General features: G+C 33.3%; 1 protein-coding gene across 15 annotated transcripts in view; it reads right to left on the bottom strand.

Moving 5' to 3' along the window:
• LOC149786326 (androglobin-like) overlaps positions 1–27212 on the bottom strand; it is a 303462-nt gene that overhangs the window by 43793 nt on the left and 232457 nt on the right. For 12 of the 15 annotated variants that reach the window (XM_089976736.1, XM_089976732.1, XM_089976733.1 and 9 more), the window contains 9 exons: positions 26382–26444; positions 24645–24680; positions 19798–19821; positions 13936–13972; positions 13468–13562; positions 10304–10412; positions 5596–5730; positions 4431–4584; positions 3488–3675 (listed from right to left, as the gene is read on the bottom strand). In XM_089976736.1, the coding sequence (XP_089832862.1) occupies positions 3488–3675; positions 4431–4584; positions 5596–5730; positions 10304–10412; positions 13468–13562; positions 13936–13972; positions 19798–19821; positions 24645–24680; positions 26382–26444 (841 nt within the window). The remainder of the gene's footprint in view (positions 1–3487; positions 3676–4430; positions 4585–5595; positions 5731–10303; positions 10413–13467; positions 13563–13935; positions 13973–19797; positions 19822–24644; positions 24681–26381; positions 26445–27212) is intronic. The other 3 variants (XM_089976725.1, XM_089976727.1, XM_089976729.1) reach the window with 3 other exon arrangements.

Here is a 27212-nt window from a genome sequence, read left to right as displayed (position 1 = left end):
TATCCATTGACTGATACTCTTAATTTCATTTGTAATGAGCCCCTATGGGGTACATTGGCCATATTCTGAAAAACATAACATTTTTCTTCCCAATGCCCCTTGCGCAATTTATAGGAATGATGGCCACCAAACTGTTGATAGTAATACTAAAATATAACATTCCATGCCCTTTGTGTAACTGATAGGAATGATGGCCACCCAGTGGTTGATAGTAATACCAAATTATAAATTTCCATAAGGCAGAGCAAGGAAAATTCCTTTGGTCACAGTCAATCAGGAATCAAAATTCTACCTTAGAATTTCATAGGCTTATTATCTGGAACAAGCAGACTGACACGAAATGCTAAGTTAACATGCTGGCAATTCAAAAATATTAAACTGCACACATTGTATGTAAAGTGTACTAACTATGTGATAAAATTGGTTTATCTTGGACAAATCAGTAGCCAAATACATGCAGCATTCCAACCAGAAATTCCTTTTTAAGAACCATGCAGAATTTCTAATTTTTTTAGTCACTCCTCCAATTTTCAATCCCTACAAATATATTCTGAAAAAATTGTCTCAATTCCACCAAACCAGGCACCAACTTCGAAAAAAAGTCTAAAAGTAAATGCTGGTAATAAGTTCTAATCTGCAGGTAATACAAATGAAAGGGATTAAATACTGGATAGTGCAGTGGTAAAGCATTCACTCCACACTTCTGTATGTAGTCTCAGATTTCATAATTGATCCTAATATAAGCAAGTATTAACTGTTTGCCCATCTATGGTTAGTTATTTTCTCTGAATTCTCCTACTTTCTAAATGAGTGAATAAAAACAATGAATTCAAGCTGTAAAAAGTTGTGTAAAAAGATTTGTGAGGATTGTGTCTTCCCACGGAATGATTTTATGTACCTTATGTACTCAGATCTAACTGCAAATTACACAGACCCAGATCTGTCACTGTTTAATGCACAGACCCAGATCTGTCGCAGCATAATGCACAGACCCAGATCTGTCGCTGCATAATGCACAGACCCAGATCTGTCACTGCATAATGCACAGACCCAGATCTGTCACTGCATAATACACAGACCCAGATCTGTCACTGCATATGTACAGACCCAGATCTATCACTGCATAATGCACAGACCCAGATCTGTCACTGCATAATGCATAGACCCAGATCTGTCACTGCATAATGCACAGACCCAGATCTGTCATTGCATAATGCATTGACCCAGATCTTTCATAACATAATGCACAGACCCAGATCTGTCATTGCATTATGCACAAGCAGATCTGGATCTATGCAGTTTATTCGGAGTAATCAATAGAACAAACAATGATGACCCTGATCTGCTGGTACATTATGCAAAGTAAGATCAGGGTTTATGTTGTTTGCAGCTGGCCCTGACTTATAAAGGTATATAAAGCATATATGCTTTTTAATGGCACATCAGCACATTTGGTTATATAGCCCCAAATAAAAATAAGGTTTTAAGAACACTTAAAAATTGCTAAAAACCTTCATGACAATAAGCCATAGTTTGTTAGCAATGATGATGAGAAAAAACTTATAGCATGTGGATGTAAAACTTAAAACATTTAATTACATGATATACCAGTTAGTTTAATACAGTAATTAATGAAAAAGTTGTGACCTTCATTAACACAATGCCTAATGAAAAAGTGGTGACCATCATTAATAAGTACCTAATGAAAAAGCTGTCACTTTCATTAATAAATACCAAATAAAAAAGCTGTCACTTTCATTGATAAGTACCAAATGAAAAAGCTGTCACTTTCGTTGATAAGTAACTAATAAAAAAAGCTGTCACTTTCATTGATAAGTACCAAATGAAAAAGCTGTCACTTTCATTAATAAGTACCAAATGAAAAAGCTGTCACTTTCATTGATAAGTAACTAATAAAAAAATCTGTCACTTTCATTGATAAGTGCCAAATGAAAAAGCTGTCACATTCATTAATAAATACCAAATGAAAAAGCTGTCACTTTCATTAATAAGTACCTAATGAAAAAGCTGTCACATTCATTTATAAGTACCAAATGAAAAAGCTGTCACTTTCATTGATAAGTACCAAATGAAAAAGCTGTCACTTTTGTTGATAAATACCAAATGAAAAAGCTGCACTTTCATTGATAAATACCAAATGAAAAAGCTGTCACTTTCGTTGATAAGTACCAAATAAAAAAGTTGTGATCTTCATTATAGTACAAGTCATATAGCCCATGTACATATTCAAACTTTTGCAGCTACCGGTATCATTTTGGAGAATTTAATTACACAAACCTTTAAAAGGTGTTTATCCACTTTATTTTCCGACTTGTCAATCAAAATGCCATTGAAGATTATTGTAAAAATTCATTGAAAAATGCCTAATGGCAAATTCAATGATACTGTACTTTGACATTTTTAGGCACATTAATTATTTTTTTTGAGTGTGACTTATTATTCATACCATCATACCTTGATTACCCTGGCACTAGTAATAGTTCAATTCAATAATGACTTTCTTGACCCAGTGTAATGCCAAAGTGCCATGATTGTAAAAGTCCATATCGATCAATAATTTTCATCTGGAAATTGAAATTTTGTCATGACAATTAATGTATAGATCACTAAAATATCAGGACTGAATAAACTTTATTATAACTAAATTACAAATAAGTTTTAAAAGTTAAATTATTTTTAAAACTTATATCAGTAAATGTGCTTGTATGACCCATGTAACTTGCACTATAATATAGTACCTAATGAAAAAGTAGTGACCATCATTAACACACTGCCAAATGAAAAAGTTGTGATCTTCGTTAATACAGTATCTAATGAAATAGTGTGTCTGTCATTATTAAGTACCTAATGAAATAGTGTGATATTATTAAGTACCTAATGAAATAGTGGTGACTGTCATTAATAGGTACCTAATGAAAAAGCTGTTGCTTTCATTAATATAGTACCTAACAAAATAGTTGTGACCTTAACACAATACCTAATGAAAAAGTTGTGATTTCATTAATACAGTACCTAATGAAAAACTGTCACCTTCATTAATATGTACCTAATGAAAAAGTTGTGACCTTCAAAAGAATGTTAACCTGTTGATGCCAACATTACCTGTCAGAAGAAAGGTGATGCCTATATCTTATAGACAAGAAAAACAAAGAAAGAAACATGTTCACATGGTACACATTTGAAGTGCCTACCACAGTAGGTACATGAAACTTAACTGCATGTATGCATGGATGGACACCTCTTCCACATTTCTGGCAGAGCATGACAAAATGCCAGTGATATATATGAATATGACTTTCATGCTATTTACCTGAATATGACTTTCTTGCTATTTACCTGAATATGACTTTCAAGCTATTTACCTGAATATGACTTTCTTGCTATTTACCTGAATATGACTTTCATGCTATTTACCTGAATATGACTTTCATGCTATTTACATGATAATGACTTCCATGCTATTTACCTGAAAATGACTTTCATACTATTTGGCACATAGTAATCTCTGATATCCCTGACATGGAAGGAGCTGTTGACCTCCCCTCTGAGTGGGGTTGGAAGGGGGTTCAGCGAGCCAATTATACGCATCTTCCACTTGTTGGAAAATACTGGGTGCTCTGTTGATCTTGCCTCGGCTACAAATGTATACCCTTTCTGAAATGATAAATCTAAATTAAACTGAAGGATATATCTGACAGCCAAATACATCTGAGTAAGTTATACATGACAAAGATGTTCAAACGTCAGCATGGACATTTATTAGGTATCATGTGAAATTTTAGATCATCAAAAAAGTTCTGACTGATATGTAATAAAACAAGAATTTTTATTTCTTTCAAAACCTTTCTAATCTCAAAATTGTATTTATCATAATCCAATCTGTATGTTGTTGAACTATTTTATTAAGCATAATATTCAAGATAATAACAATGAAGTTGATCATGATATCCTTCATTTATCAATAATACTAATATTTAGCTCAACAATGGAGTATGCAACTTACTGATGATCCTATTAGAAATATTTTCAACTTTTTTCTCTAGAACTTCAAACATTTTTGATGTGTTTCAACAGTACAGACCGAATTCAAATACTAGGAAACTTCTCACAGCTATAGTACAATCTGATGTGTTTCAACAGTAGAGACTGAATTCAAATACTAGGAAACTTCTCACAGCTATAGTATAAATGTCAAGTCATATATGACTAAGTATGCTTTGGATGTAACAAACATGTAATAATACCTCAACACTCAAGCACACTCCATCAATTTGTACTTGTTTTGTCTACATTATAGATTCCACTCACACATAACTGAGTTCCGACTGACATTTTTCTCATCGCATTATTTTGCATGCATGAAAAGGATTGATGGCCATGCATTTAAATGTCAAATTTGTATTTATTACCCGGTTTTTCTTGTAGACATAAGGTGCCACCTTCTGGAATACTCTGGGGATCTCCTCGCCTGTATCATTATTGATGACTCTTAACATGCAGGTGTTGATTGGTACATAGAGCTTGGGCACAGCCAGCATTTCCTCACTCACGTAGAACACCTCTCTGAAAGTAATAAAGCCAACATCAGATATTATGTATATTAGGTGTAGAAAACCTGCTGCATTGAATATTGATAATTTTCTGGATAACCAAATCTTCTGACTTAAAATGAACTTTACTTACTAGCTTGGTTTGCGTTTGGTATTTTATAGCAGAGGAAGTGCAATGCCCAAGGGTACATAATGATGGCCAATCTGGGCTAATAAAATGGTGGTAATTGAAGCCACTCTTCTGATCCATCCAGGTCGTAAGAATGATACCTCAGTAATCAGCTGAATGTTCTCTGCTAGAAGGATTAGAGTGAACAAGAATCATTTCTATTTTATGGTTACAGCAGAACATTTTGCTGTGTCATCCCATATTGGCTTGTTGACAAAAACTTTGAGCTTTTTTCGTTGCTTTTACAACTGCAAATCCCTATACTATTTATTAATACCATAAGTACCTGCTTATAAGTTGAGTAATACTGCAAAGAACAAAGATCCTGATCTGCTGTAGCATAATGCACCTGCATATTTGGGTCTATACTATTTGTTCTACTAATTATTCCTCACAAACTGCACAGACCCAGACTTGCAGGTGCATTATGTGATGGCAGATCTGGGCATGTGCAATTTCCTGTTGAACTCATCTTATAAGCAAGTATATATGGTAGCTTCTTCTCTCTAATACAATTTAAATTAATCACATATGTGTCCTCTTGCTATGGCTGCATGTGTAGAGTTGGATCAAAGAAAATGTTCAAAATATCATTACCATAAAAAAATTTGTATATCTGACCTTTAACCCCATAAACTATACCCACTCAAAGATGGCTACCACATGAACACTCATGGACCATGTTCTGGTGAAGATTTTTAAAAAAATCATTTTCCAACATGACTGATTACCAGTGGTTTATAATTTGATAGTAGTGAAAGATACAGATGCAGAGCATGATAGCATTCCCGGCTAAAGTGTAAGGATGATTAATTCTTGATATTATACCATACACGAGACATGTTTTTCACTAACCTGAAGACAACAAACCAGGTGTTGTTGGGTTGTTCTGGGTACTGGCCCTGGTAGTCTGCATATGAGATCTTGTTCCATTCATCCTGGTAAAAGGGGAATTTCTCCATCAGATCCATGTCAGTCTTGAACATGTGCCTGTACAATAAAAAGCTGATTGCATCATCCCTTGTCAGCTGACTTAAATAACCACAACATAAAACAAGTCTTCCATGATGTCTCATCTGTAAGAAGCTTTATGATGATGCAGACAGGTTTGGGATTGAGAGAAGATCCAATGTTCTCTTTTGTATGTGTTAAGAGGCAACTAACGGCTGCATAAGCCACAGTGGCTGAATGGTTAACTTGCTGGATGAATAGCTGAATGGGTGCAGGTTTGAATCCTACCATTAAATCAAGCTGGGTTGGCTACCATAGCACATTCTTGTGCAAGGCACTTTACCCCAAGTACTAACACTAATAATAAATTTGTGTTGCTGTGACAGGGATAAGTGAAACAAGCCAACTGCATGCATAACATCTGGAACCCTAACAAATCCAGGTACAAACTTTACGCATTGAACAATACTGTGTCAAAACTAAGTTGAATATGTTCTTCATGCTGAATAAAATATTTAACTGCAGACTTGCAAAACCGATTACAAGACTGTAACAGCTGTTTATGCAACCACCATCTCCATCACCAGAAGAGTGACACTAGTGTCATGTCGTTCACAAGTGAGAAAACAAGAAGTAATGAGCATGACCATGAATACAGGATTCTTCCAACTGTCATTGATGTAATGTATAATATTTACCCCCATTAAAGATTATGTAAAATTGTATAAGTGCTTAATCTTACGAAAATTAAATTCAATTTAAGGGTTTATGGACAGACAATATAAGTACTGTTCATTTGTAATCTTGACTGTAAATCATAAATGTGATATGCATTGCACTCTACATTCATGTGGTGCAGGTGCAGCTCGTGTTACCTTATTGTCACACAAAACAGTGTGCATATGGTATACACCACACTGAGCATTCCATATGGTATGCACCACACTCAGTATTCCTGTAGTGTTTACCTTATTGTCACATAAAACAGTGTGCATATGGTATGCACCACACTCAGTGTTCCTGTAGTGTTTACCTTATTGTCACACAAAACAGTGTGCATATGGTATGCACCACACTCAGCGTTCCTGTAGTGTTTACCTTATTGTCACACAAAACAGTGTGCATATGGTATGCACCACACTCAGCATTCCTGTAGTGTTTACCTTATTGTCACACAAAACAGTGTGCATATGGTATGCACCACACTCAGCGTTCCTGTAGTGTTTACCTTATTGTCACACAAAACAGTGTGCATATGGTATGCACCACACTCAGCGTTCCTGTAGTGTTTACCTTATTGTCACACAAAACAGTGTGCATATGGTATGCACCACACTCAGCATTCCTGTAGTGTTTACCTTATTGTCACACAAAACAGTGTGCATATGGTATGCACCACACTCAGCATTCCTGTAGTGTTTACCTTATTGTCACACAAAACAGTGTGCATATGGTATGCACCACACTCAGCATTCCTGTAGTGTTTACCTTATTGTCACACAAAACAGTGTGCATATGGTATGCACCACACTCAACATTCCTGTAGTGTTTACCTTATTGTCACATAAAACAGTGTGCATATGGTATGCACCACACTCAGCATTCCTGTAGTGTTTACCTTATTGTCACATAAAACAGTGTGCATATGGTATGCACCACACTCAGCATTCCTGTAGTGTTTACCTTATTGTCACATAAAACAGTGTGCATATGGTATGCACCACACTCAGCATTCCTGTAGTGTTTACCTTATTGTCACACAAAACAGTGTGCATATGGTATGCACCACACTCAGCGTTCCTGTAGTGTTTACCTTATTGTCACACAAAACAGTGTGCATATGGTATGCACCACACTCAGCGTTCCTGTAGTGTTTACCTTATTGTCACATAAAACAGTGTGCATATGGTATGCACCACACTCAGCGTTCCTGTAGTGTTTACCTTATTGTCACATAAAACAGTGTGCATATGGTATGCACCACACTCAGCATTCCTGTAGTGTTTACCTTATTGTCACATAAAACAGTGTGCATATGGTATGCACCACACTCAGCATTCCTGTAGTGTTTACCTTATTGTCACATAAAACAGTGTGCATATGGTATGCACCACACTCAGCATTCCTGTAGTGTTTACCTTATTGTCACATAAAACAGTGTGCATATGGTATGCACCACACTCAGCATTCCTGTAGTGTTTACCTTATTGTCACACAAAACAGTGTGCATATGGTATGCACCACACTCAGCGTTCCTGTAGTGTTTACCTTATTGTCACACAAAACAGTGTGCATATGGTATGCACCACACTCAGCGTTCCTGTAGTGTTTACCTTATTGTCACACAAAACAGTGTGCATATGGTATGCACCACACTCAGCGTTCCTGTAGTGTTTACCTTATTGTCACATAAAACAGTGTGCATATGGTATGCACCACACTCAGCATTCCTGTAGTGTTTACCTTATTGTCACATAAAACAGTGTGCATATGGTATGCACCACACTCAGCGTTCCTGTAGTGTTTACCTTATTGTCACATAAAACAGTGTGCATATGGTATGCACCACACTCAGCGTTCCTGTAGTGTTTACCTTATTGTCACATAAAACAGTGTGCATATGGTATGCACCACACTCAGCGTTCCTGTAGTGTTTACCTTATTGTCACACAAAACAGTGTGCATATGGTATGCACCACACTCAGCGTTCCTGTAGTGTTTACCTTATTGTCACACAAAACAGTGTGCATATGGTATGCACCACACTCAGCGTTCCTGTAGTGTTTACCTTATTGTCACACAAAACAGTGTGCTTATGGTATGCACCACACTCAGCGTTCCTGTAGTGTTTACCTTATTGTCACACAAAACAGTGTGCATATGGTATTCACCACACTCAGCGTTCCTGTAGTGTTTACCTTATTGTCACACAAAACAGTGTGCATATGGTATGCACCACACTCAGCGTTCCTGTAGTGTTTACCTTATTGTCACACAAAACAGTGTGCATATGGTATGCACCACACTCAGCGTTCCTGTAGTGTTTACCTTATTGTCACATAAAACAGTGTGCATATGGTATGCACCACACTCAGCATTCCTGTAGTGTTTACCTTATTGTCACATAAAACAGTGTGCATATGGTATGCACCACACTCAGCGTTCCTGTAGTGTTTACCTTATTGTTACATAAAACAGTGTGCATATGGTATGCACCACACTCAGCGTTCCTGTAGTGTTTACCTTATTGTCACATAAAACAGTGTGCATATGGTATGCACCACACTCAGCATTCCTGTAGTGTTTACCCTATTGTCAAACATGACAGTGTGCATATGGTATGCACCACACTCAGTATTCCTGTAGTGTTGGTGAGATAGATACTTACCTTACTGTCACACATGACAAACAGTGTGCATGTTCTATGCACTACACTCAGCATTATTCTGTTGATTAGGTGAGGCAGGTGTTATCCTCATTGTCACATATGACAAACTGTGTGCACAGGCAAAAATATGTGACAAAGAATTAGAAAACTGAATTCTACACATCTTTGCTACCATTAGGAATCAGTTAACATTTTGATCAATCATCACTTTCATCAAACTGACTGAAGAGCAATTAAAAACAAACTGATTTTTCTGCATGAAATCTTGCCAAAGTTTGTGAGATATTTGGGATCTACCTGGATGTTATGACAGATCCAATTTTCAAAGAAATAAAAATGCAAATCACAGAATAATTTTGAAACATAGATGTATTTAGTTCCAGTCCAACCCCCCTCCCAAAACGAAAACAGAATCAACCATATCCAATATATGTCATTTATCCTAGCCTCAGTGTGAATGATATGTCACTTACTGCATCAATAGGCAGCTTCAGGTACAAAACAGCAGGAATGGTGGAACTGGATTTTGTTTCATGCTAATCACAAAAACTGCGATGAACTGGTCATATAAAAAGAGTGATTAATGAGGAATCAAACTGAATTATCAGAACAGCACAATTATTTCTTACTACTAAGCTAGTGTAGTAACCATCCTATTTCATTGGTGTCTTTACCTTAAGAGATAAAGCCTTGACAACTATTAATTTGTGTCTTTACCTTAAGATATAAAGACATGACTACTATTCATTTCTTTACCTTAAGAGATTAAGCCCTGACTACTATTCATGTCATTTCCTTAAAAGATAAAACCCTGACTACTATTCATGTCTTTACCTTAAGAGATAAAGCCCTGACTACTATTCATGTCTTTACCTTAACAAATAAACCCCTGACTACTATTTGTGTCTCTTCCTTTACAAGATAAAACCCCAACTACTATTTGTGTCTTTACCATAATAGATAAAGCCCTGACTATTCATTTCTGTTTTTACCTTAAGAGATAAAGCCCTGACTATTATTCATTTGTGTCTTTACCTTGAGAGATAAAGCCCTGACAACTAAGATAGTGTAATCTTCCTAACTGATTTGTGTCTTTACCTGAAGAGATAAAGCCCTGACAACTAAGATAGTGTAATCTTCCTAATTGATTTGTGTCTTTACCTGAAGAGATAAAGCCCTGACAACTAAGATAGTGTAATTTTCCTAATTGATTTGTGTCTTTACCTGAAGAGATAAAGCCCTGGGTGCTCTGGTGAAGTTGGATCAAGATTCTGATCTATTACTTGCCAGCATTTCTGTAGATTCTGCTGCACTTTTAGGTTCTCCTCTGTGCCTGTGTATGTGAAAAATCAATCAGAAAAATGTATTCAGTGGGAAGGCAATTTTAAATCTATCACCTAAGTATCTGAACACAACAGTAAATGATTCCACAGACTGAACTTATATGAGGAATGAATAATTGCTTATTAACTAATCTCCTTTATATACAGAAAATTTTGCAAGTGTTCCTCTCTTCTAAAGAGTTTCAACATGGTAAAGTATTATAATACCAAATATCTTTAGGATATGAATGTCCATTATATACATTATTGTGTGATTGATTGTCTTCATGCTTTTGCTAATGGTACAGTGACTGGATGATTCTTTCTCTGAAAGTGTATTCACAGAGTGACTGCCTCATTAAATCCATATTTTTACAGCAAAGTGATTTCTATGATTTTTTTCTGTGAATGTGTATTCATGCAGTGACTGCCTGACTATATTTGTATTTCTTATGGCATCGTGATCTGTATCATTCTCTGAATGTGTATTCATGGAGTGCCTGATTTTATCCACAATATTTCTTGTAACATAGTAATTTATGATTCATAGTAATCTATTATTCTTTCTATGGATGTGTATTCATGGAGTGACTGCCTGATTATATTCATGATATTTCTTATGGCAAAGTGATCTTTAATTCTTTCTATGGATGTGAATTCATGGAGTGAATGTCTGGTGATATTCATATTTCTTATGGAATATTCCAGAGATGCCTATGTTCTACTTATGCAGCATAAGAATGTCAGCTTTAAAACATCAGAATCTTAACTTAATAATAATAATAATAATAATAATAATAATAATAATAATAATATTTTATATTTGAATCCAATTATTTATTGTAAGCATGGAATGTCAGACATCTGAAGTGTTCTTTGGTTGCAACATGCTTCCTATAATCATATTTCCTTGCCATGTAACGCACTTAAGTCCACCAAGAGATGACTGCAAAAGAATGGTATTCATCCAATGTTGATGTCTTGTGTGTCATGCTTGGAACTGATGAATCATGTAAATTTTTCACATAGACTTAATCCATATTGGCCATTGACTTTTCAATCTTTCTTCAACTTCTCAGGTAAATCAGGGTGCTAAGCTGACATAGACTTAATCCATATTGGCCATTGACTTTTCAATCTTTCTTCAACTTCTCAGGTAAATCAGGGTGCTAAGCTGACATATCATTTGATTAGCCAATAACTGATTGACTTTTTAATTGTAGCATCATTGCCAGAAGAAGCCATGACTGCACTCACTGAAATGATTTTGTCACAATAGAACTATGTAAATTTAACAAAATTATGATGGCGGGCATCTCTGACAGTGATTACAAAGATTATTTCTATGTATTCATGAAGTTGGTGACTACTTATATTCACATTTCTTACAAAACAGAAACCACTAAAAATCCTTTTACTTGATGTGTATTTGTGGGGTATATAATTTGTATCTAGCAATGATAGGAGTGTCAGTCAGTTCACTGGTATTTGCTGCTGCCTGCCATGGTGTCAACTGATAGGCACTTGCTGATGTCTGCCATTTGTAGGAGTATCAGTTCAAAGGCATTTGCTGATGTCTGCCATGTGTAGGAGTATCAGTTGAATGGCATTTGCTGGTGTCTGCCATGTATAGGAGTGTCAGTTGACTGGCATTTGCTGGTGTCTGCCATGTATAGGAGTGTCAGTTGACTGGCATTTGCTGGTGTCTGCCATGTATAGGAGTATCAGTTGATTGGCATTTGCTGGTGTCTGCCATGTGTTTCAACCATTTTCTGTATTCCTTGTCAAATCCTCAGTCAATATTCATTTATGTTTCTAAAGTACACTATTTATTTTTATTTCTTTCCACAATCATGTTTGTATAGATTACTTAGTTGTTTTACTATGATCCCTCTTGGACTGGCAAACAAACATCTTAGAACAACTTCCCTCTAATTTAAATAGTACACAACTTCTTGGCAGTTTTTGACTTCTTTGTTTGGAAATATTGATGTGAATACATCACTGGAATTGAAATTATACATGTACTAGCTGTAATGTTTTAACATGAACTCTCCAATATCAATACTGGACATTGACCTTAATAATTATTCATAAAGCTTCTATGTATAGAGAAGTTCCAGTTTAATGGATTTTACATTCAACTTTATTCCAGTAGCAAGTTATTTCACTTCTGATTTCATTATTCATTGTTACCTCATAATTTTTATATTTCACTTTCAGCTTTATAATCAGCTCAGCACTACAATGTTTTAACATGTGTGCATTCTAATAATTTAGTTGTTTTTAGCACAGACAAATATTCATTTCTATCTTCATATTAATACCTTTTTTCAGACATTTATTTATCTTGTAATTTGCAATATTACAGCTAAAATGTAAATGATGGGTTCTCCATTTTCATTCCAAGGGGGTCTCAGCTATATACAAAACCATCTGTGCAGATCCTCAAAATGCAGCATTCTGGTCCCATTTCACTCAATTGTTGTAGATGAAATTGCCTCCAAAGTAAGTCACAATGGCGAACTCAGTGGTCTTTAACCATAACAATTTTGTTATTTAGTCATATCGATGATTCAACCTCATTATTTAGTGATGTTGATTCTGCCTAAAGGTTCTATAAATTGATGTCAATACTACTGCATGCTTCTAAAAATTCACTCTTATTTCAACTAGCTTCATGTTGCAGAAGATGAAGTCCAAGAAATACCAAAGAGATTTATCTATTGATGTTTATTACATGGTTAAGCAAACTTGTTCTTTCTTATTACTTCCGTTATTCAGTACGTAATGTATCCAATGCACTATATACCTATCATCAGTCAATCTATGAACTGTGTACTGAATTCAGTTTATTTCTATTTTAACTAATGTTTCTAATTCCAAGTCTGTCTGTTCACCAACCGATCTATCGATATGGTACAACAATATTATTATTCTTCAATAACATTTGCACTTCTAAGTCAACCTGTTCCACCAATCAAAATAATTCACATGATTGTGTACATACATTGTTCTATGTGGAGAATAAGTTTTTATTCATTTGAATTTTTTTTAAAAACCCACCTGGTGTTCTGGCAATTTTGATCTTGCGTACCCAGTAACCCCTCCACTGTTTCTGAAGCTTCACAGTTGCAACATGCATCTCTGTCGTAGGTTCCCTGAATAGAAAAATACCGATAGAATTGTGCAGAAAAAGAAAGAAAGAAAGAAAGAAAGTAAAAGAGAATGGAAGAAAAATTGATGAATAATGTACATGAATTAACTTACTTCCTGGGTTTTAAGTTTGTTCAAAAAAATGACATTTTCATTCATACTTAAATTTGTGGACTGGGAAATGGGTCCTAGTCTTTACAGAATATCTGTTAACAGTGTTAAATTCAAGGTAGACAGCAACCACACAATCTACAAGAACTGGCAATCCAGTGAAAAACAGTATATTCACAGTCGACAGCACAAAAATAGTAATATAAAATAATGATGGGATAATGAGAACAAAAGTTCATGCAAAGTTATACCATTACATTCACATACCTGTTTGCCCAGGTGTTCTCTACTTTTTCAGGTTCACCTGTAAAATAGTAATAAATCAAAAGTATCATTAGTGCTTAATTACTAATTGACAATTCCTGATGACATGAATTCACTTTTATTTAGAGTACACATTTTTATGGATTTCATGGTCAGGACCAACCAAAGATCTTTCAAAATAAACCTGTAAAAGAAGGATCAATATATGAAGAAATAGGATAAATCCACCAATGTATATCTTCATATTCAAGTATCACAACATATATTATTTCCAGCAAAACCATTAAGAAGAAAAAGAAATCCCAGTATACTTGCACTTATTTCTATATAGGATTCATATTAGAAAAATGACATTATAGAAAGCAAACAAAAGATGGAGAATCAAATCTGAGTCAATAAAACTTTATAATTTGAATATTTCTTACTTAAAGTCCTTTTTGCATAAGAGAATTTCAACATATAAAGGGAAAGGCTACCTTACACCCTCATTAGTAATTTACTTCAAAGTTTAAATTTCAAAAGAATGGCTTTTGTACTTTTATTTTGAAACTAAATATTTAAAGTTTAAATATGGTATCTTCTAATTTATGCAATAAAGATGCATGACTTTAATTCAATGTCATGAAATATAAGAATATTTTGGTAAGAGTTTTATTTATCTATCTTCAATTATTTTTGTTTACTATTAATTACAGCCAAAATTGAATGACCATAATTGATTTCCCAGGTTTTGTGTTAATTTTTAAAATACTTAATTTTATATAACTGTGAAATTCCAATACTTTTATTTCTCATTTTGTGAAGGGCTGAACCTACACAATTTTTAACAACTGGATATTTGTTTGAGGTCTTTATTAAAGTAAAGATCTCCTTAAGCCATCATTATGAGAATCTATTTATACAGAGATTTTGAAATGATACAATTCTTCCTATTGTTATCTGAAATTTTGTTGGAAAAAAAACTGCTGCAACTACTGAGTATTCTTAAGATAAAATATAGTTGAATTCAATATAATTAATTATATTTGCAGTCTGTTAAAAGAGATACTAGTTGCTTCATTAGGTACAAATTATTTTTAAAAAAAATTGGCATAATCATTTTAAAAAGCCTAATTTCATTGCTCAGGCTTCCATTTATCTGACTATCCCATATATACATGACAATAACAGAATAATTTAAAATGTAATTTCAATATTTTCTTTGTTTATTTTAAAAATTTCCATGGGAACAATTGATACAAGAATACAGTTTCAACGGCCTAATCTGTCCTCGTTTAAACTGAGACTACATTTACAAAATCTCTGATAAATTTGTGAAGATTTAAACCTGCTGTAAAAAAAATCTGTATAAATAACTTGATCCACACTGTATTTATTTGAATTCCTGTAGTGATACAAATATTTAAATACAATGTAGAATCAATATACACAATACAGTAAGTGCTGCAGTCATGTAGACTTTAATAATTTAACCTAAATTGTGACCCATTCTAACCTTTAAACTTTGTAAAACATATAAATAATCTCAACAATACTAATTATAGTGTTATGCAATGAATAATTCCACTATCTGTCATAAGCCTCACTGGTTAGGAAAATTTGTAAGAATCATAAAAAAAATGTTTAAAAATATTTTGCAGAGTTGCTAATTAGAAAAAATACTATGAAATCTGAGCTTTATTTATTTAGTATATTTGGAGTTATTCAAGCTCAAAGTCATTCTATAGTCTCTACATTTTAGTCTACTTTGTAGAACCATGACAGGGTTTTCTTCCACGTTTACTTGTGTTATGTAATACTGTGCAATCATTCACACCAGGTGCAATGTAAGGCTGATTGACATCACAGATTATTGATTAATATAAATATTGTACACCTTATTTGCTCATTTATATCACATGCACCACTGCATACATATAGTGTAGATCAGGTTCCACTTTCATAAAATACCTCAACATTGAGTAAAAACTCAGCTTTACGATTTTCTGCTGATTATTTCAAATCCACAATAAGATAATTGCATGACATACGCATTATGAAATGATTATTTTGGAGATTAAGAAAATGGAAATGTCACTTTATATAAATTCTACAGAGGAACATTTTTAATTCATATCTACAGATGTTAGGAAATGTTATGAAAGCAGGACCGGATCTGCTGGCAAATCTTATGCTGACAAACAAGGATCTACATAGTTTTCAACTGGGTGCTCATTAAATATAGATCTTTACTGTGCTGAAATTAGAAATAAAATAAACAGGACATGTATTATTAAACCTTAACCCTTGCCCATCCCAAACAATATGCCTCATGCTGCCACCTGGTGTCAAGATTACTAAATTATATTACTGTACTGTACAAAATGAACATAAACATGCAAAGTTCGTAACTAATATAGCTTTGTTTCTAAACTCCATGGCTAAATTAAAACTCTAAACTAAGCATGTAAAACATAAACTTAAAAAATATCACATGCAGATACAAACATTTATTTTAAAACACATTTATAATTCATTTTAATAAATGTTTATATTCAAACAACTGTAAGGAAAAAGCTTATTACTTCATGGCTCTTTAGTGACTGGTTAAGGACACAAAAAAACATTTTATGATTTTAAAAAATACAGGTGCTTGTTATTACTGACATTTAGAATAATAACCAAAATCCAGAAAACTTTTGCTCTAAAAGGCATTATACCTTATTAATGTTTTGTTAATCATATATACAAGTAACAGAAAGCTGCTTATAAACTTTAGTTTTTAAAAATTCTTGCTTTTTTAATTGATCATTAATGGTGAGACATAAAATCAGATATTCCATATCAACTTTGAAATGTATGGTTGTAAAAACAACTGTTGTACAACAGGAATATATCTATTATGATGAACACATTTAGAATTGCATTCAGACAGCTTAGTCAGTGTCAAGGACAGAAAAAGAATTCCATGGAATGCACTTAACTTGACTTCAGCATTCAATAACACTTAAAGATGCTAAACTTTTCAACTAAGTGCAAAAGAAGGTATTTTGAAGTTTACAATTTCATTAGACAGAAAGCCCTGTGAAAGAAGTTGTACAAAACTGCAGAAATCTGATTTTTTCAAAAGTATTTTTTAAATATTATCACTGTTAACATTTCTCTCGGAACCATCAAACCTTGTTGGATTATTATCATTGTTATAAACTTGTAATGTAAACAAAGCCAAAATCATGCAAGAAATGAATAAAAATGAAAATACAAATTAAATAAAGCAATTTACATTCTACTATTTCCGACACCATCACTGCAAGTTCCATATTTAGGTAAATACTTCACCAAAACCTATGGTGACCCCATTGGAAACAAGATAGACTAGGTCCCTAATGTCTATGTGCCATTTTTAAGTCAGGAAAGGTTGTATTATACACTCCTGAAGGTGGAATTATTACTTATCATATACAGCTGCATTTAAATCAGACCCAACTGCAAACAACAAAGACCCTAATTCAGGTGATGGAATTCTACGGCACAAGTGTCAATGGTGGAATACCAAAATCTTTGGAAAGGCATGTAATGACAGTTAAATTAAAGGGACGAATGTGCCTTGGCACAGAGCACTCTACAACTGAAAGGATATGACACAGCAGTTCTAAAAAGCCGCCAATGCCTGCCCTAATTTACTGCTGTATAATGTGCTGACAGACCAGAATCCATATTGTTTGTTTTACTAATCAGCAACAACAAAATGCAAAGACCCATATCTGCCAGCACATGATGCTACAGCATTTCTAGGTCAATGGAGTTTTCAACTGGGTATGACTTGTACAGGAGTACATATGGTAATTTGAAATTAATAATGAAAACTAAAAAGAAGAGACATAACTCAATTTTACCAGGGTAATTTTGAAATATCAAATACACCCCCTGCTACTTTGCTCTAAGCATATACAAATACAACTTACAATGACATTAGTTTATAAATAATTTCACAGATCTGTGGTACTCATACAATTATCTATAAGGAATGACATGCCCTCTTGAGGACCCAAAACTGACACAAATATAGACAGAAAACTATGTCAATATGAACATTTTGAACATACTACTATTGATGCCTATGAACCCCAAGTAATTACAATAAATGTGATGACTACTGCATTTCATGGCAAATTCTTAATTTTTTTTTACTAAACTTAAAGTCAACACAATCACAAACAGTCTATGTTGTTTTCCCCTAGGGTTCAGATACAGTGAAATATTAATTATCCAGACATGCAATATTCACTTTCTTTTTGCAATAAACTGCTCTAGTGACTGGTTTACAGGCCAAAATTTACTGTAGTTATTTTAACATAAATTATCAGCACAAGCAAATACAATCTAGTCTCATTAATCCAATTTAAACTGATGCCATGATGAGTATCAAGGATAATTGCTTGTGAAATGTTTGTAACTTTTGAATTTATATTTTTATGTAGCTCAAGATCCATGCAATCCATATCATATAAAATGTATAAGATGGTGACTGCTTTTTCGTCTACTATTCTTGCTGAATATCGGTACCCATGTAAATGTTCATTACAAAGAAAAGGACAAAGTACCCTGTCAACAACTGCCTTTAAAACAATGGATAAACAAGTATTTAAAAACTCAAATCTGAACAGGTTGAAGATCATTCATTCTTTTTAAAAAATAACAAATTAAAAGCTTATTCTGATGAGAAGTTTTTTCAGCATGACACAATTATTGACATCACATTAGTTTTCTGCAACAGAAAGCCCACATAGACAATTTTATGTCAGTTGTAAATCACTGATGATTTTTCCACGTGCATTCTCTTTGCTGACTGTATTACCTTTTTCACAGCACTTTTATTATGTTTATTAACATCTGTATAAGCTTTACTTCTTTATTATTTACGAAGAGACAGACATCACAATGATGTCATCTGATGTTGAATTTTTCCAAGAGTTCATAGCAATGTGATACATGTATATAACAATTGACATCATACCCATGACGTAATGTAATCATCATTTAAAGATGCATACATTTTACAAAAGCAGACATTCCTAAATTGACAAATTTTGTGCAGAACTTGCAGGCATACTGACAGTACCAAATTCTGAACTCCAGGGAGTACGAGTACTCATAGTTGAGTGGTCCTAAAGGTTGAAATATAAACTGTGCGGTCATGGGTCCAAATCCTCCCAGCAGCAATGAGGTTTGTTTTAAGTGTTTTACAATGGCACAAGGAAGTTAATTAGTACTGAAGCAACTAGAGTAAAGTGCCTTATCCAAGAACACATCAAGTATGAGACCCAGGCTAAACTGATAGTAGGATTCGATCCCACGACCTTTCAATGGTGAATCCAGCATCCTAACCAGTGAGTCACAACAGCTTCCTTGAAAACTCTAGTTCCTCAATCCATAACAAGAATAAGAATAATAACTCTCAGTTTCAGATCTGCATTACAGTAGGTGAAAAAAAAACTTGAAAAACCCATTCATAAAATAACAGGAATAATTATAAATAACTTTCAAGTTAAGACTAATTTAAACTTTACTTTAAATTCATTGTACATGTTCTCAAAAATTACATGAAGCTCTTATATGTGTCTGTGTTAGGTATTAAACCAGGGCCTGGAGCAGCTCATAGCTAGTGTGTTCAAATTCAAGGCAGGTTATTAATAGACAAATAAAAAAGACATTGGAACAATAAGACTCATCTGTATTTACAATACTCTGTTCCCCAATTCGTCTTTAAAAAATCAATATTTCACTGTTCCTGCAGCAATATTAAACTTTATCTGAAAATTCTAAAACCAATTGAAACAATAGAGAGCAATACAAATGCAGATGACGTGCCGATGAAATACCTACCATCTGTTGTTGGTGGCTGCACGGCTATAGGAGCAGGCAGAAAGAAAACAATATAGTAGAGTGATTTATATGAAAATACACACAGAAAAATAGCACTTTGGTTTGCAAATATTTCAACTGGTTTACAAAGGAAGCATAAATCCCATGATAATCTTAGAGATGGGGGCTATTTTGTAAACATACAAATTGGAGGCCAAGATTATCAATGGATTAAGATTTACAGGATAAAAATTGGCCTAGATTTTGTAAAAGTTGTGAATGGACTTATCATGAAGCATGGGCTTATCACTGGAGAAATGCAGTATTTTAAAGGGTGAAATTTCTGTTGGGAGATGAAGGCCTGACTTTCTTTTTAAATCCTTTAAACTATAAGACCATTTCTGTCTGATGCTCAAATTTAACAATGTAATCCATCTACTATTAAGTACTTCTTTTAATTATGTAAACCAAAGCAATTTAATAATCAAACATTAAGAAGATCTTCAAAATATCAGACTAATTATTTCTCCTTCAAAAGGTGGTTTTTATCTCCATATCCTTAAATTTACCTGAGTACATAATTAATTTGGGGACAGAATAAAATGAATTTTATGAATACTAATTTCTTCGTCTCTTAATTAAAGTTTTAATTAAGGCAAACGTTGCTAGATTGCCTGTAGGTTGAACTTAGATATCAACCAGCTTTTAAATGTGATTATTTGTTGTCATTATCAGGAAGATTTTGTAAAGAAAAGTTTGGAAATGTTGGAGAAAAACAGGACAACAGAAGCAGCATTGGAACTTATCACACTACAAAGCTGATTATAGCACTTCTGCGAGCTTAAAGATGAAATTTCATATAAAAGCAGACAGCTATTTACTTTATAATCTCTGAAACATTTCAAATGGCACTTCTATCTACAGTATTTTACAATCTCTGATACATTTCGTATAGTATGACTACACAATCTCTGATACATTTCATATGTTATGACTTCATAAGCTCTGATACATTTCATATGTTATGACTTCACAAGCTCTGATACATTTCATATGTTATGACTTCACAAGCTCTGATACATTTCATACGTTATGACTTCACAAGCTCTGATACATTTCATATGGTAGTTTTTAAGAAAGAACAAACTTAACGAAATGTTAGAGATAAATGCAAAAACTACAAGTGAACTGAGATGACTGTTTAAAAAGTATTTCATTTTAAATTTTCCACATTTTCTGACTTTATCTCATGCAATTACTGGAATCATTTTCATGAAAAAATTTGTGATTTGTAACAATTTTACAGTCATTTTAATTTCCATGACTACACAGGCCCTTATGTTTGTATAGTCTGTTGTTTCATTTTACTTCAGTAAAAAAGAGCACTTATTTAGATTGTCCCTCCAGAGGTATAGATCCTGACCTATCAGTAAATTATGCGATGTGCGATAGACTGATGTTGTTCCAGTCTGCTGTACATTCTACTTAATTTTGGAATTTTATTTTCCCCCATAATTTATGTAAGTTATGTATAGTTAATCTTGTGTAATGCACTTTTTGTTATATATATATATATATATATATATATATATATATATATATATATATATATATATATACACATGACTTCATGAAAATGAGCTGGGTAAATCCATCACACATAGGGAAAAATATGACTTCTCTCAAGTCACCATACTGGGTTCAATACATATATCAAATGATTGTAATTTGTAATTGTTAGTGCATGGTGCAAGAGTGACTGAGTTAGAAGAATTACAAGCTGAAGCTGCATCGGTCATGATTGTAAAAAAAATATGAATATTTAATTCAGGAATTACTACACAGACATCACCGTATCGGTCATTACTGTAAAATAATATGAATATTTATTTCAGGAATTATTAGAGACATCACCGTATCTGTCAGGATTTTAATTAATATGAACATTTCATTCAGGAATTATTATACATACTTCAATATATGTTATTACTAACCTTTAAGAATAAAATAAATAAATGTAAACATAGTGCATCCTTACTAAAAAAAATCCTTGCATTTCCTCATATATATATATATATATATATATATATATATATATATATATATATATATATATATATACACACACACACACACACAATTATAATAATGTATGAATAATTTTATTAAAAAAACCAATGAATACTAAACACAAAAGGTTGGTATGACATGGACAACTCTCTCAAGATTGCAAGAGTGGATGTTTGCTGAAGGTAACACAGTCCAGTGACAATATTTGCTCCCTACCAGTGTATTATGGACAGGCGGTTGCTTAACATTTAGCCCTGCTAGCCACATAAAAATCAAGCCATTATATAGAACTGACCTGTCTATCATAAACTTTACCCAGCATTTCCAGGAAATACATTTTTTTCTATACTTCACTGTTACTCATGTGTGTGTGTGTGTGTGTGTGTATGACACCTGAGCATGAAAGTGGCATTGTAGCACCCACATAAGGTTATGAGTCCAGTAAAGCTTTATGTCCTATAAGGCAAGCTTTAAATTATTAAAGTCTTACTTTCAATGAACTTTTCAGAAAGAAAATTCATTCATTATTTGATAAAGCTGATGTATAAAAATTTTAAAACATTTTCACACTGGCCTTAAAAACTTAGCCGATGATAAAAGCTTCCATTGTGCAATAAAGACCAATAACGGTTAATGAATTTCTAACAAATATTTCAGAAAGGTCCCGATTTATTTTCACATTGCAATCAGCCCTCTTACTTACAGAGACAGCCAATGGTGTAAGAATGAATGACCTTGCCATAGCAGATCAATGCAAGTCTAACAATAAGAAAAGGTATATTAAAATGTCAAAGGTCTCTAATTAACCTGTCATCAAATGTCAGCCAAATTCTAATAAATGCAGCCAGGAGTGGCAAGGTACATTATGTCATTTAAAGCAAAGTGAAAAAACTTGTAGTTCATTTGCTGATAAAATACACAACCTAGATGACCCAGTACACATATAAAAATTCATAACAATTAAAACTTCCTCATTTTCCAACTAACATTCATAATTTTTGCAGTCTGTCCTAAAATGTAAACATTTGTTAATATCAGGTTAGTTATTAAAAGAACTATGATATTATATTTCTTATGCTAAGAATGGGCGTGACTATAAATAGGTCAATTCATCCAGTCAGTCTGAATGGAATACACAACAGATGTCTTAGAATAAAAGTTCAAAAACAGAGCGGTAATTCCAATAACAAATTCTCACAACCTTCCAAATATGAAATCAATTAGGATATCACCCATCCATTCTTTGAAAATGTATTTGGTGAGATTTGAACTAAGGTCTACACGAGAATCCACAGCTGGAAGTATGGACATGAAGACAAAATTAACAACATAGGACCAATCATTGGTAAATAAAAGAAGAATGAAAAATTGCAACTGAGTGCTGACGACAAAGTAATCGTCAAAACAACAGCCATGTCAGTTGCAGTCATTAAAGTGTCCATACATAAAACTTGATCCATGAATCAGCTAGAAACATAAACTGTCCTTGAAAACTGAAATTCTACTGATCAAGAAGTTTTATAATGGGAAGATTGTCAGGTGCATTCTTCTTCTGGCCGGATGCCTGATTTTTAATAATTTGAGACATTCAACATATGGAATTATGCAAACAAAATTTCCATGGAATTGACCAAAAAAAGACAGAAACAATATTAATGGGTTAGTTGGAGAACAAGAAAGAATGAATTTGTTAGGGACTGAATCTTTTTATCTATTTCATAAAAAATTTGCATGCAGAGAGAGAAAATGAAGCAATATAAATTCTGAAAAACTACCATTTTGAATTTATTTCAAAGAAAAATAAAGATGGTCAAAGTGTTGGATTGTTTAGCTTAAGTTTCAGTTTTCCATTTGAAAAGGAGTACTGTGAATGAAATGCCAGCCCTGTGTTTAATAGTCTTCTATGCTGGTACAAGTAAGGAATGGCTGATTACTGACCAATTAGCCTCTGTGATCAGGACTTATGGTCAAGAAATGTGGTCTTGAACTGACTGAAATGATTGCTTTCTTAGTAGACTTACCATGACCTTGACCTTTTGACTCTAATCAATAGGCTTCTTTCTGTCCACAGGTGTAAGCCATCTATAAACTTTGGCGAGAGTACATGGTTCATAACTTAAATTTCTGTGCAGAAGCTATTTTCATTTTGCAGCACAATGACCTTGACCTCAAATAAATAGGAACCTTTCTTACACCAAATGCAAGCCATCCATAAAGTTCAGTTCAGGTCTGTCATGCATAACTAAAATTACTGTGTGGGAACCATCTTTTTTCTTTCACAGTGACCTGACATCTTACCCCCAAATCAATACGGCTTCTTCCTTACCCAAAGTACAAGCCATCCAAAAAGTTTATTCCTGGTTTGTTGTGTAGAACTAATGTTATTGTGTAGAAACCATTGCTCTTTCAGTCCATCAATGGCACTTACCTTTTTACCCCCAAATTAATAGGCTTCTTCTGTACCTAAAGTGCAAGCCTGCCAAAAAGTTTGGTAATGGTACAAGGTGTAAAACAAAACCTATTATGCAGAAAAACAAAGGTGGCTGACGGACAGAGCATGGACATCATAACAATATACACTCTGCCTTTTGGCAGGCATACAAAAATTGTGAGAAAATATGGAATACGGTTTCATCATTCAACTGTGCTCTCTGCAGTATAGAGTGAACAGACACAAGTTTATATGGTGAACAGTGGATTAATCACAAACAAGTTCCTATGGCGCTACAAGTTGGTATTGGTAGCAGATTTTTAAGAAGGCAGAAATGTGAAAAAAAAGATATATAATGAATTTTTACCAGGGACTATAAGAGTTTGAGATTTGTCTGGTTTTTCTGGAAGAAATCAAATTAGTAATGAGAAAATGTTCATTGGCATTGAAATAATTGCAGATATAGATGATTTTCTAAAAAAACCGTCTGCGTAATATGATCAGCAATAAAAAAGGGAAATAATATTTGTATGAATTCACTTTCACAACTCAAAATGAGTACATTTTTTGATGATAGACTCTGAACTGGTAAACAAGGAAAGAAAACTACTACAACTAAGTATAAAAAAAAGTTCCTCAAAAGATCACATAACAGAATTTACTTTTGGATGCATCATGAACAAATGAACATAAATTCTAGTGTAGCCTTTGTGCATCTAAATATATTAATGATTTTTGTGTTAACTTTTAATGATTGGTTGGTTTCATAATGGAAAATAGTAGTTGTTACAAGTATTCTGATTGGCTTCATCATGGAAAACTGTAGTTGTTATAAGTATTCTGATTGGCTTCACAATGGAAAACAGTAGCTATTACAAGGGTTCTGATTGGCTTCATCAAGGAAAACTGTATTTGTTTTAAGTATCATGATTGGCTTTATAATGGATAACAGTAGTTGTTACAAATTTCTGTATTGGCTTCATCATGGAAAACTGCAGCTGTTTTAAGTATTCTGATTGGCTTCATAATTGAAAATAGAAGTTATTATTAGTATTCTATAAAGTTTGGTGCCTTGACAACCAACCAAAAAATCTCGTGAGTAATTTAATAAATCCAACCAAAAAATGGTGGTGTTCTCAATATTCAGTTTTTAGTGTTGCTTTCAAATAGAAAATTAGTGCAAAACAGGTCTATAATTGCCCAAACCCAAAGTGACGACTACTGTTCCAACATGGAAAGTCATAGTAACAAAGTTCTTGAGCTGGAAATACATGCCTATTCAAAAATCATTTCCTTGATGAGAAATATGACTTTAAAAATTGAAGAAATCAGAAATAATGCCAATGAGTACCAATTGCACTCAAGCTCATTTTTTTGACCTTTTCTTGCATACCTTTGTCATAGCCATATAAATGAATAAACTTTACCTGTGCATAGTACGAGTTGAAATGATCTGTACCGCAAAACACTTGCTTATATAAACAAAGATCATATGTATTGGATAATAAGTCACTTATTAATAAATCACATCCCCTTATTATTAAGTCTGCAAAAGTATTAATTTATCTATATTAAATACTGACTATAATCTTTTATCTGAAATACAGATTGTGAATTTTTCTTAAAATACACAAAATCCAGCTTGTATTCAGAAAAACACATACACTGCCTTGGACTGAATAGTTTATCTATAGTTGATCCCATTATCAACTTAGCTTACACTGAACCAAAACAATGATATGCATTTAAAATGATTCTCCTTTTGACTTTGACATATATAAATTATTTCTAAACCAAACATTCACATTATTTTGTGAAAGACTCCTGCAATAACATTTCTTCAAATGTTTTCTTTAAAAATAACTTATAACTATTTATGTTCATTTCAAAGATTTTGGAATGTAGAAAGTATTTTAGTTTCTTCTGATTTATCAAATCAAACAGAAACATTTATATTAGGTTCAAAGTAATCTCAGTTGACAAAGGCTTATCTCTGAATATCTTTGAGGTAAGCAAGATAATGAAATAAAAATATTTTTAAGGTCACATCTAATTGCAAAATAAACAAACATTCTTGTATAAAGCTAGACACTATGCAACTTACGCTGTTTCTTGGTTGGAGCAGGTGGGGCTTGTTTTGCAGACCCTCGACCAGTTTGTCCTGTTGCTGTAAATATAAAAAATAGAAATTATTTGCAATTTAATTTAAGCTGTCACTCTTTTAACAAATGAATAATGATATTGTAATTCCAGACTTGCAAAGGAAGTCGTGATAAATAATTACACTTTTATCATCTATGAAAATGGACCTTTGACCCTTACTGCCTCTCCTTGGGGCTACATCCAGGATTTCAAAACTTTGCTTCCATGTTTTCACCCAAAAAAAATATGTATCAAACATAATCACTTTGTCAACAGCGGTGTAATCATAGTTCACATTACATCACTACACTCCCTCCCCCAAGTCCAGCGGGGTCATCTACTTATTCTTGTGAAACATTACACCAAATGTGATCATGATCTCCCTCGAACAATCAGTGTAGATGGAGTTCAGATTACAAGGAAAACTGACCCATTGATATATATATATATATATATATATATATATATATATATATATATATATATATATATATATATATATCTATCTATCTATCTAGTGTGACCCTGCTATAGCACGCTCCCTTATAACACAAATTCAGATATAACACAGCTGTGGTGTGGATCCCAAAATTTCAAGTACATGTATTTTTCTCATACATGAAAAACACAATTTCTTTCTTAAAAGTAAAATAAACCGCAAAATATTTATTATCATTTTGGGGAAGAGATCAGTATGTATAATACAATACAATCGTTGTGTGGCTCCTGAAATTTGATATGTATTTTTCTCATACACAAATATATAGTTTCTTCTCTTAAAAGTATGAAAAAT

This window comes from Sinohyriopsis cumingii, chromosome 12, assembly GCF_028554795.1.
Source record: "Sinohyriopsis cumingii isolate HCF-2022 chromosome 12, ASM2855479v2, whole genome shotgun sequence".
In the NCBI taxonomy this organism is placed as follows: Eukaryota; Metazoa; Mollusca; class Bivalvia; order Unionida; family Unionidae; genus Sinohyriopsis; species Sinohyriopsis cumingii.
The sequence above is the reverse complement of the archived record's forward strand: the minus strand, read 5'-3'. Positions and strand labels throughout refer to the sequence as shown.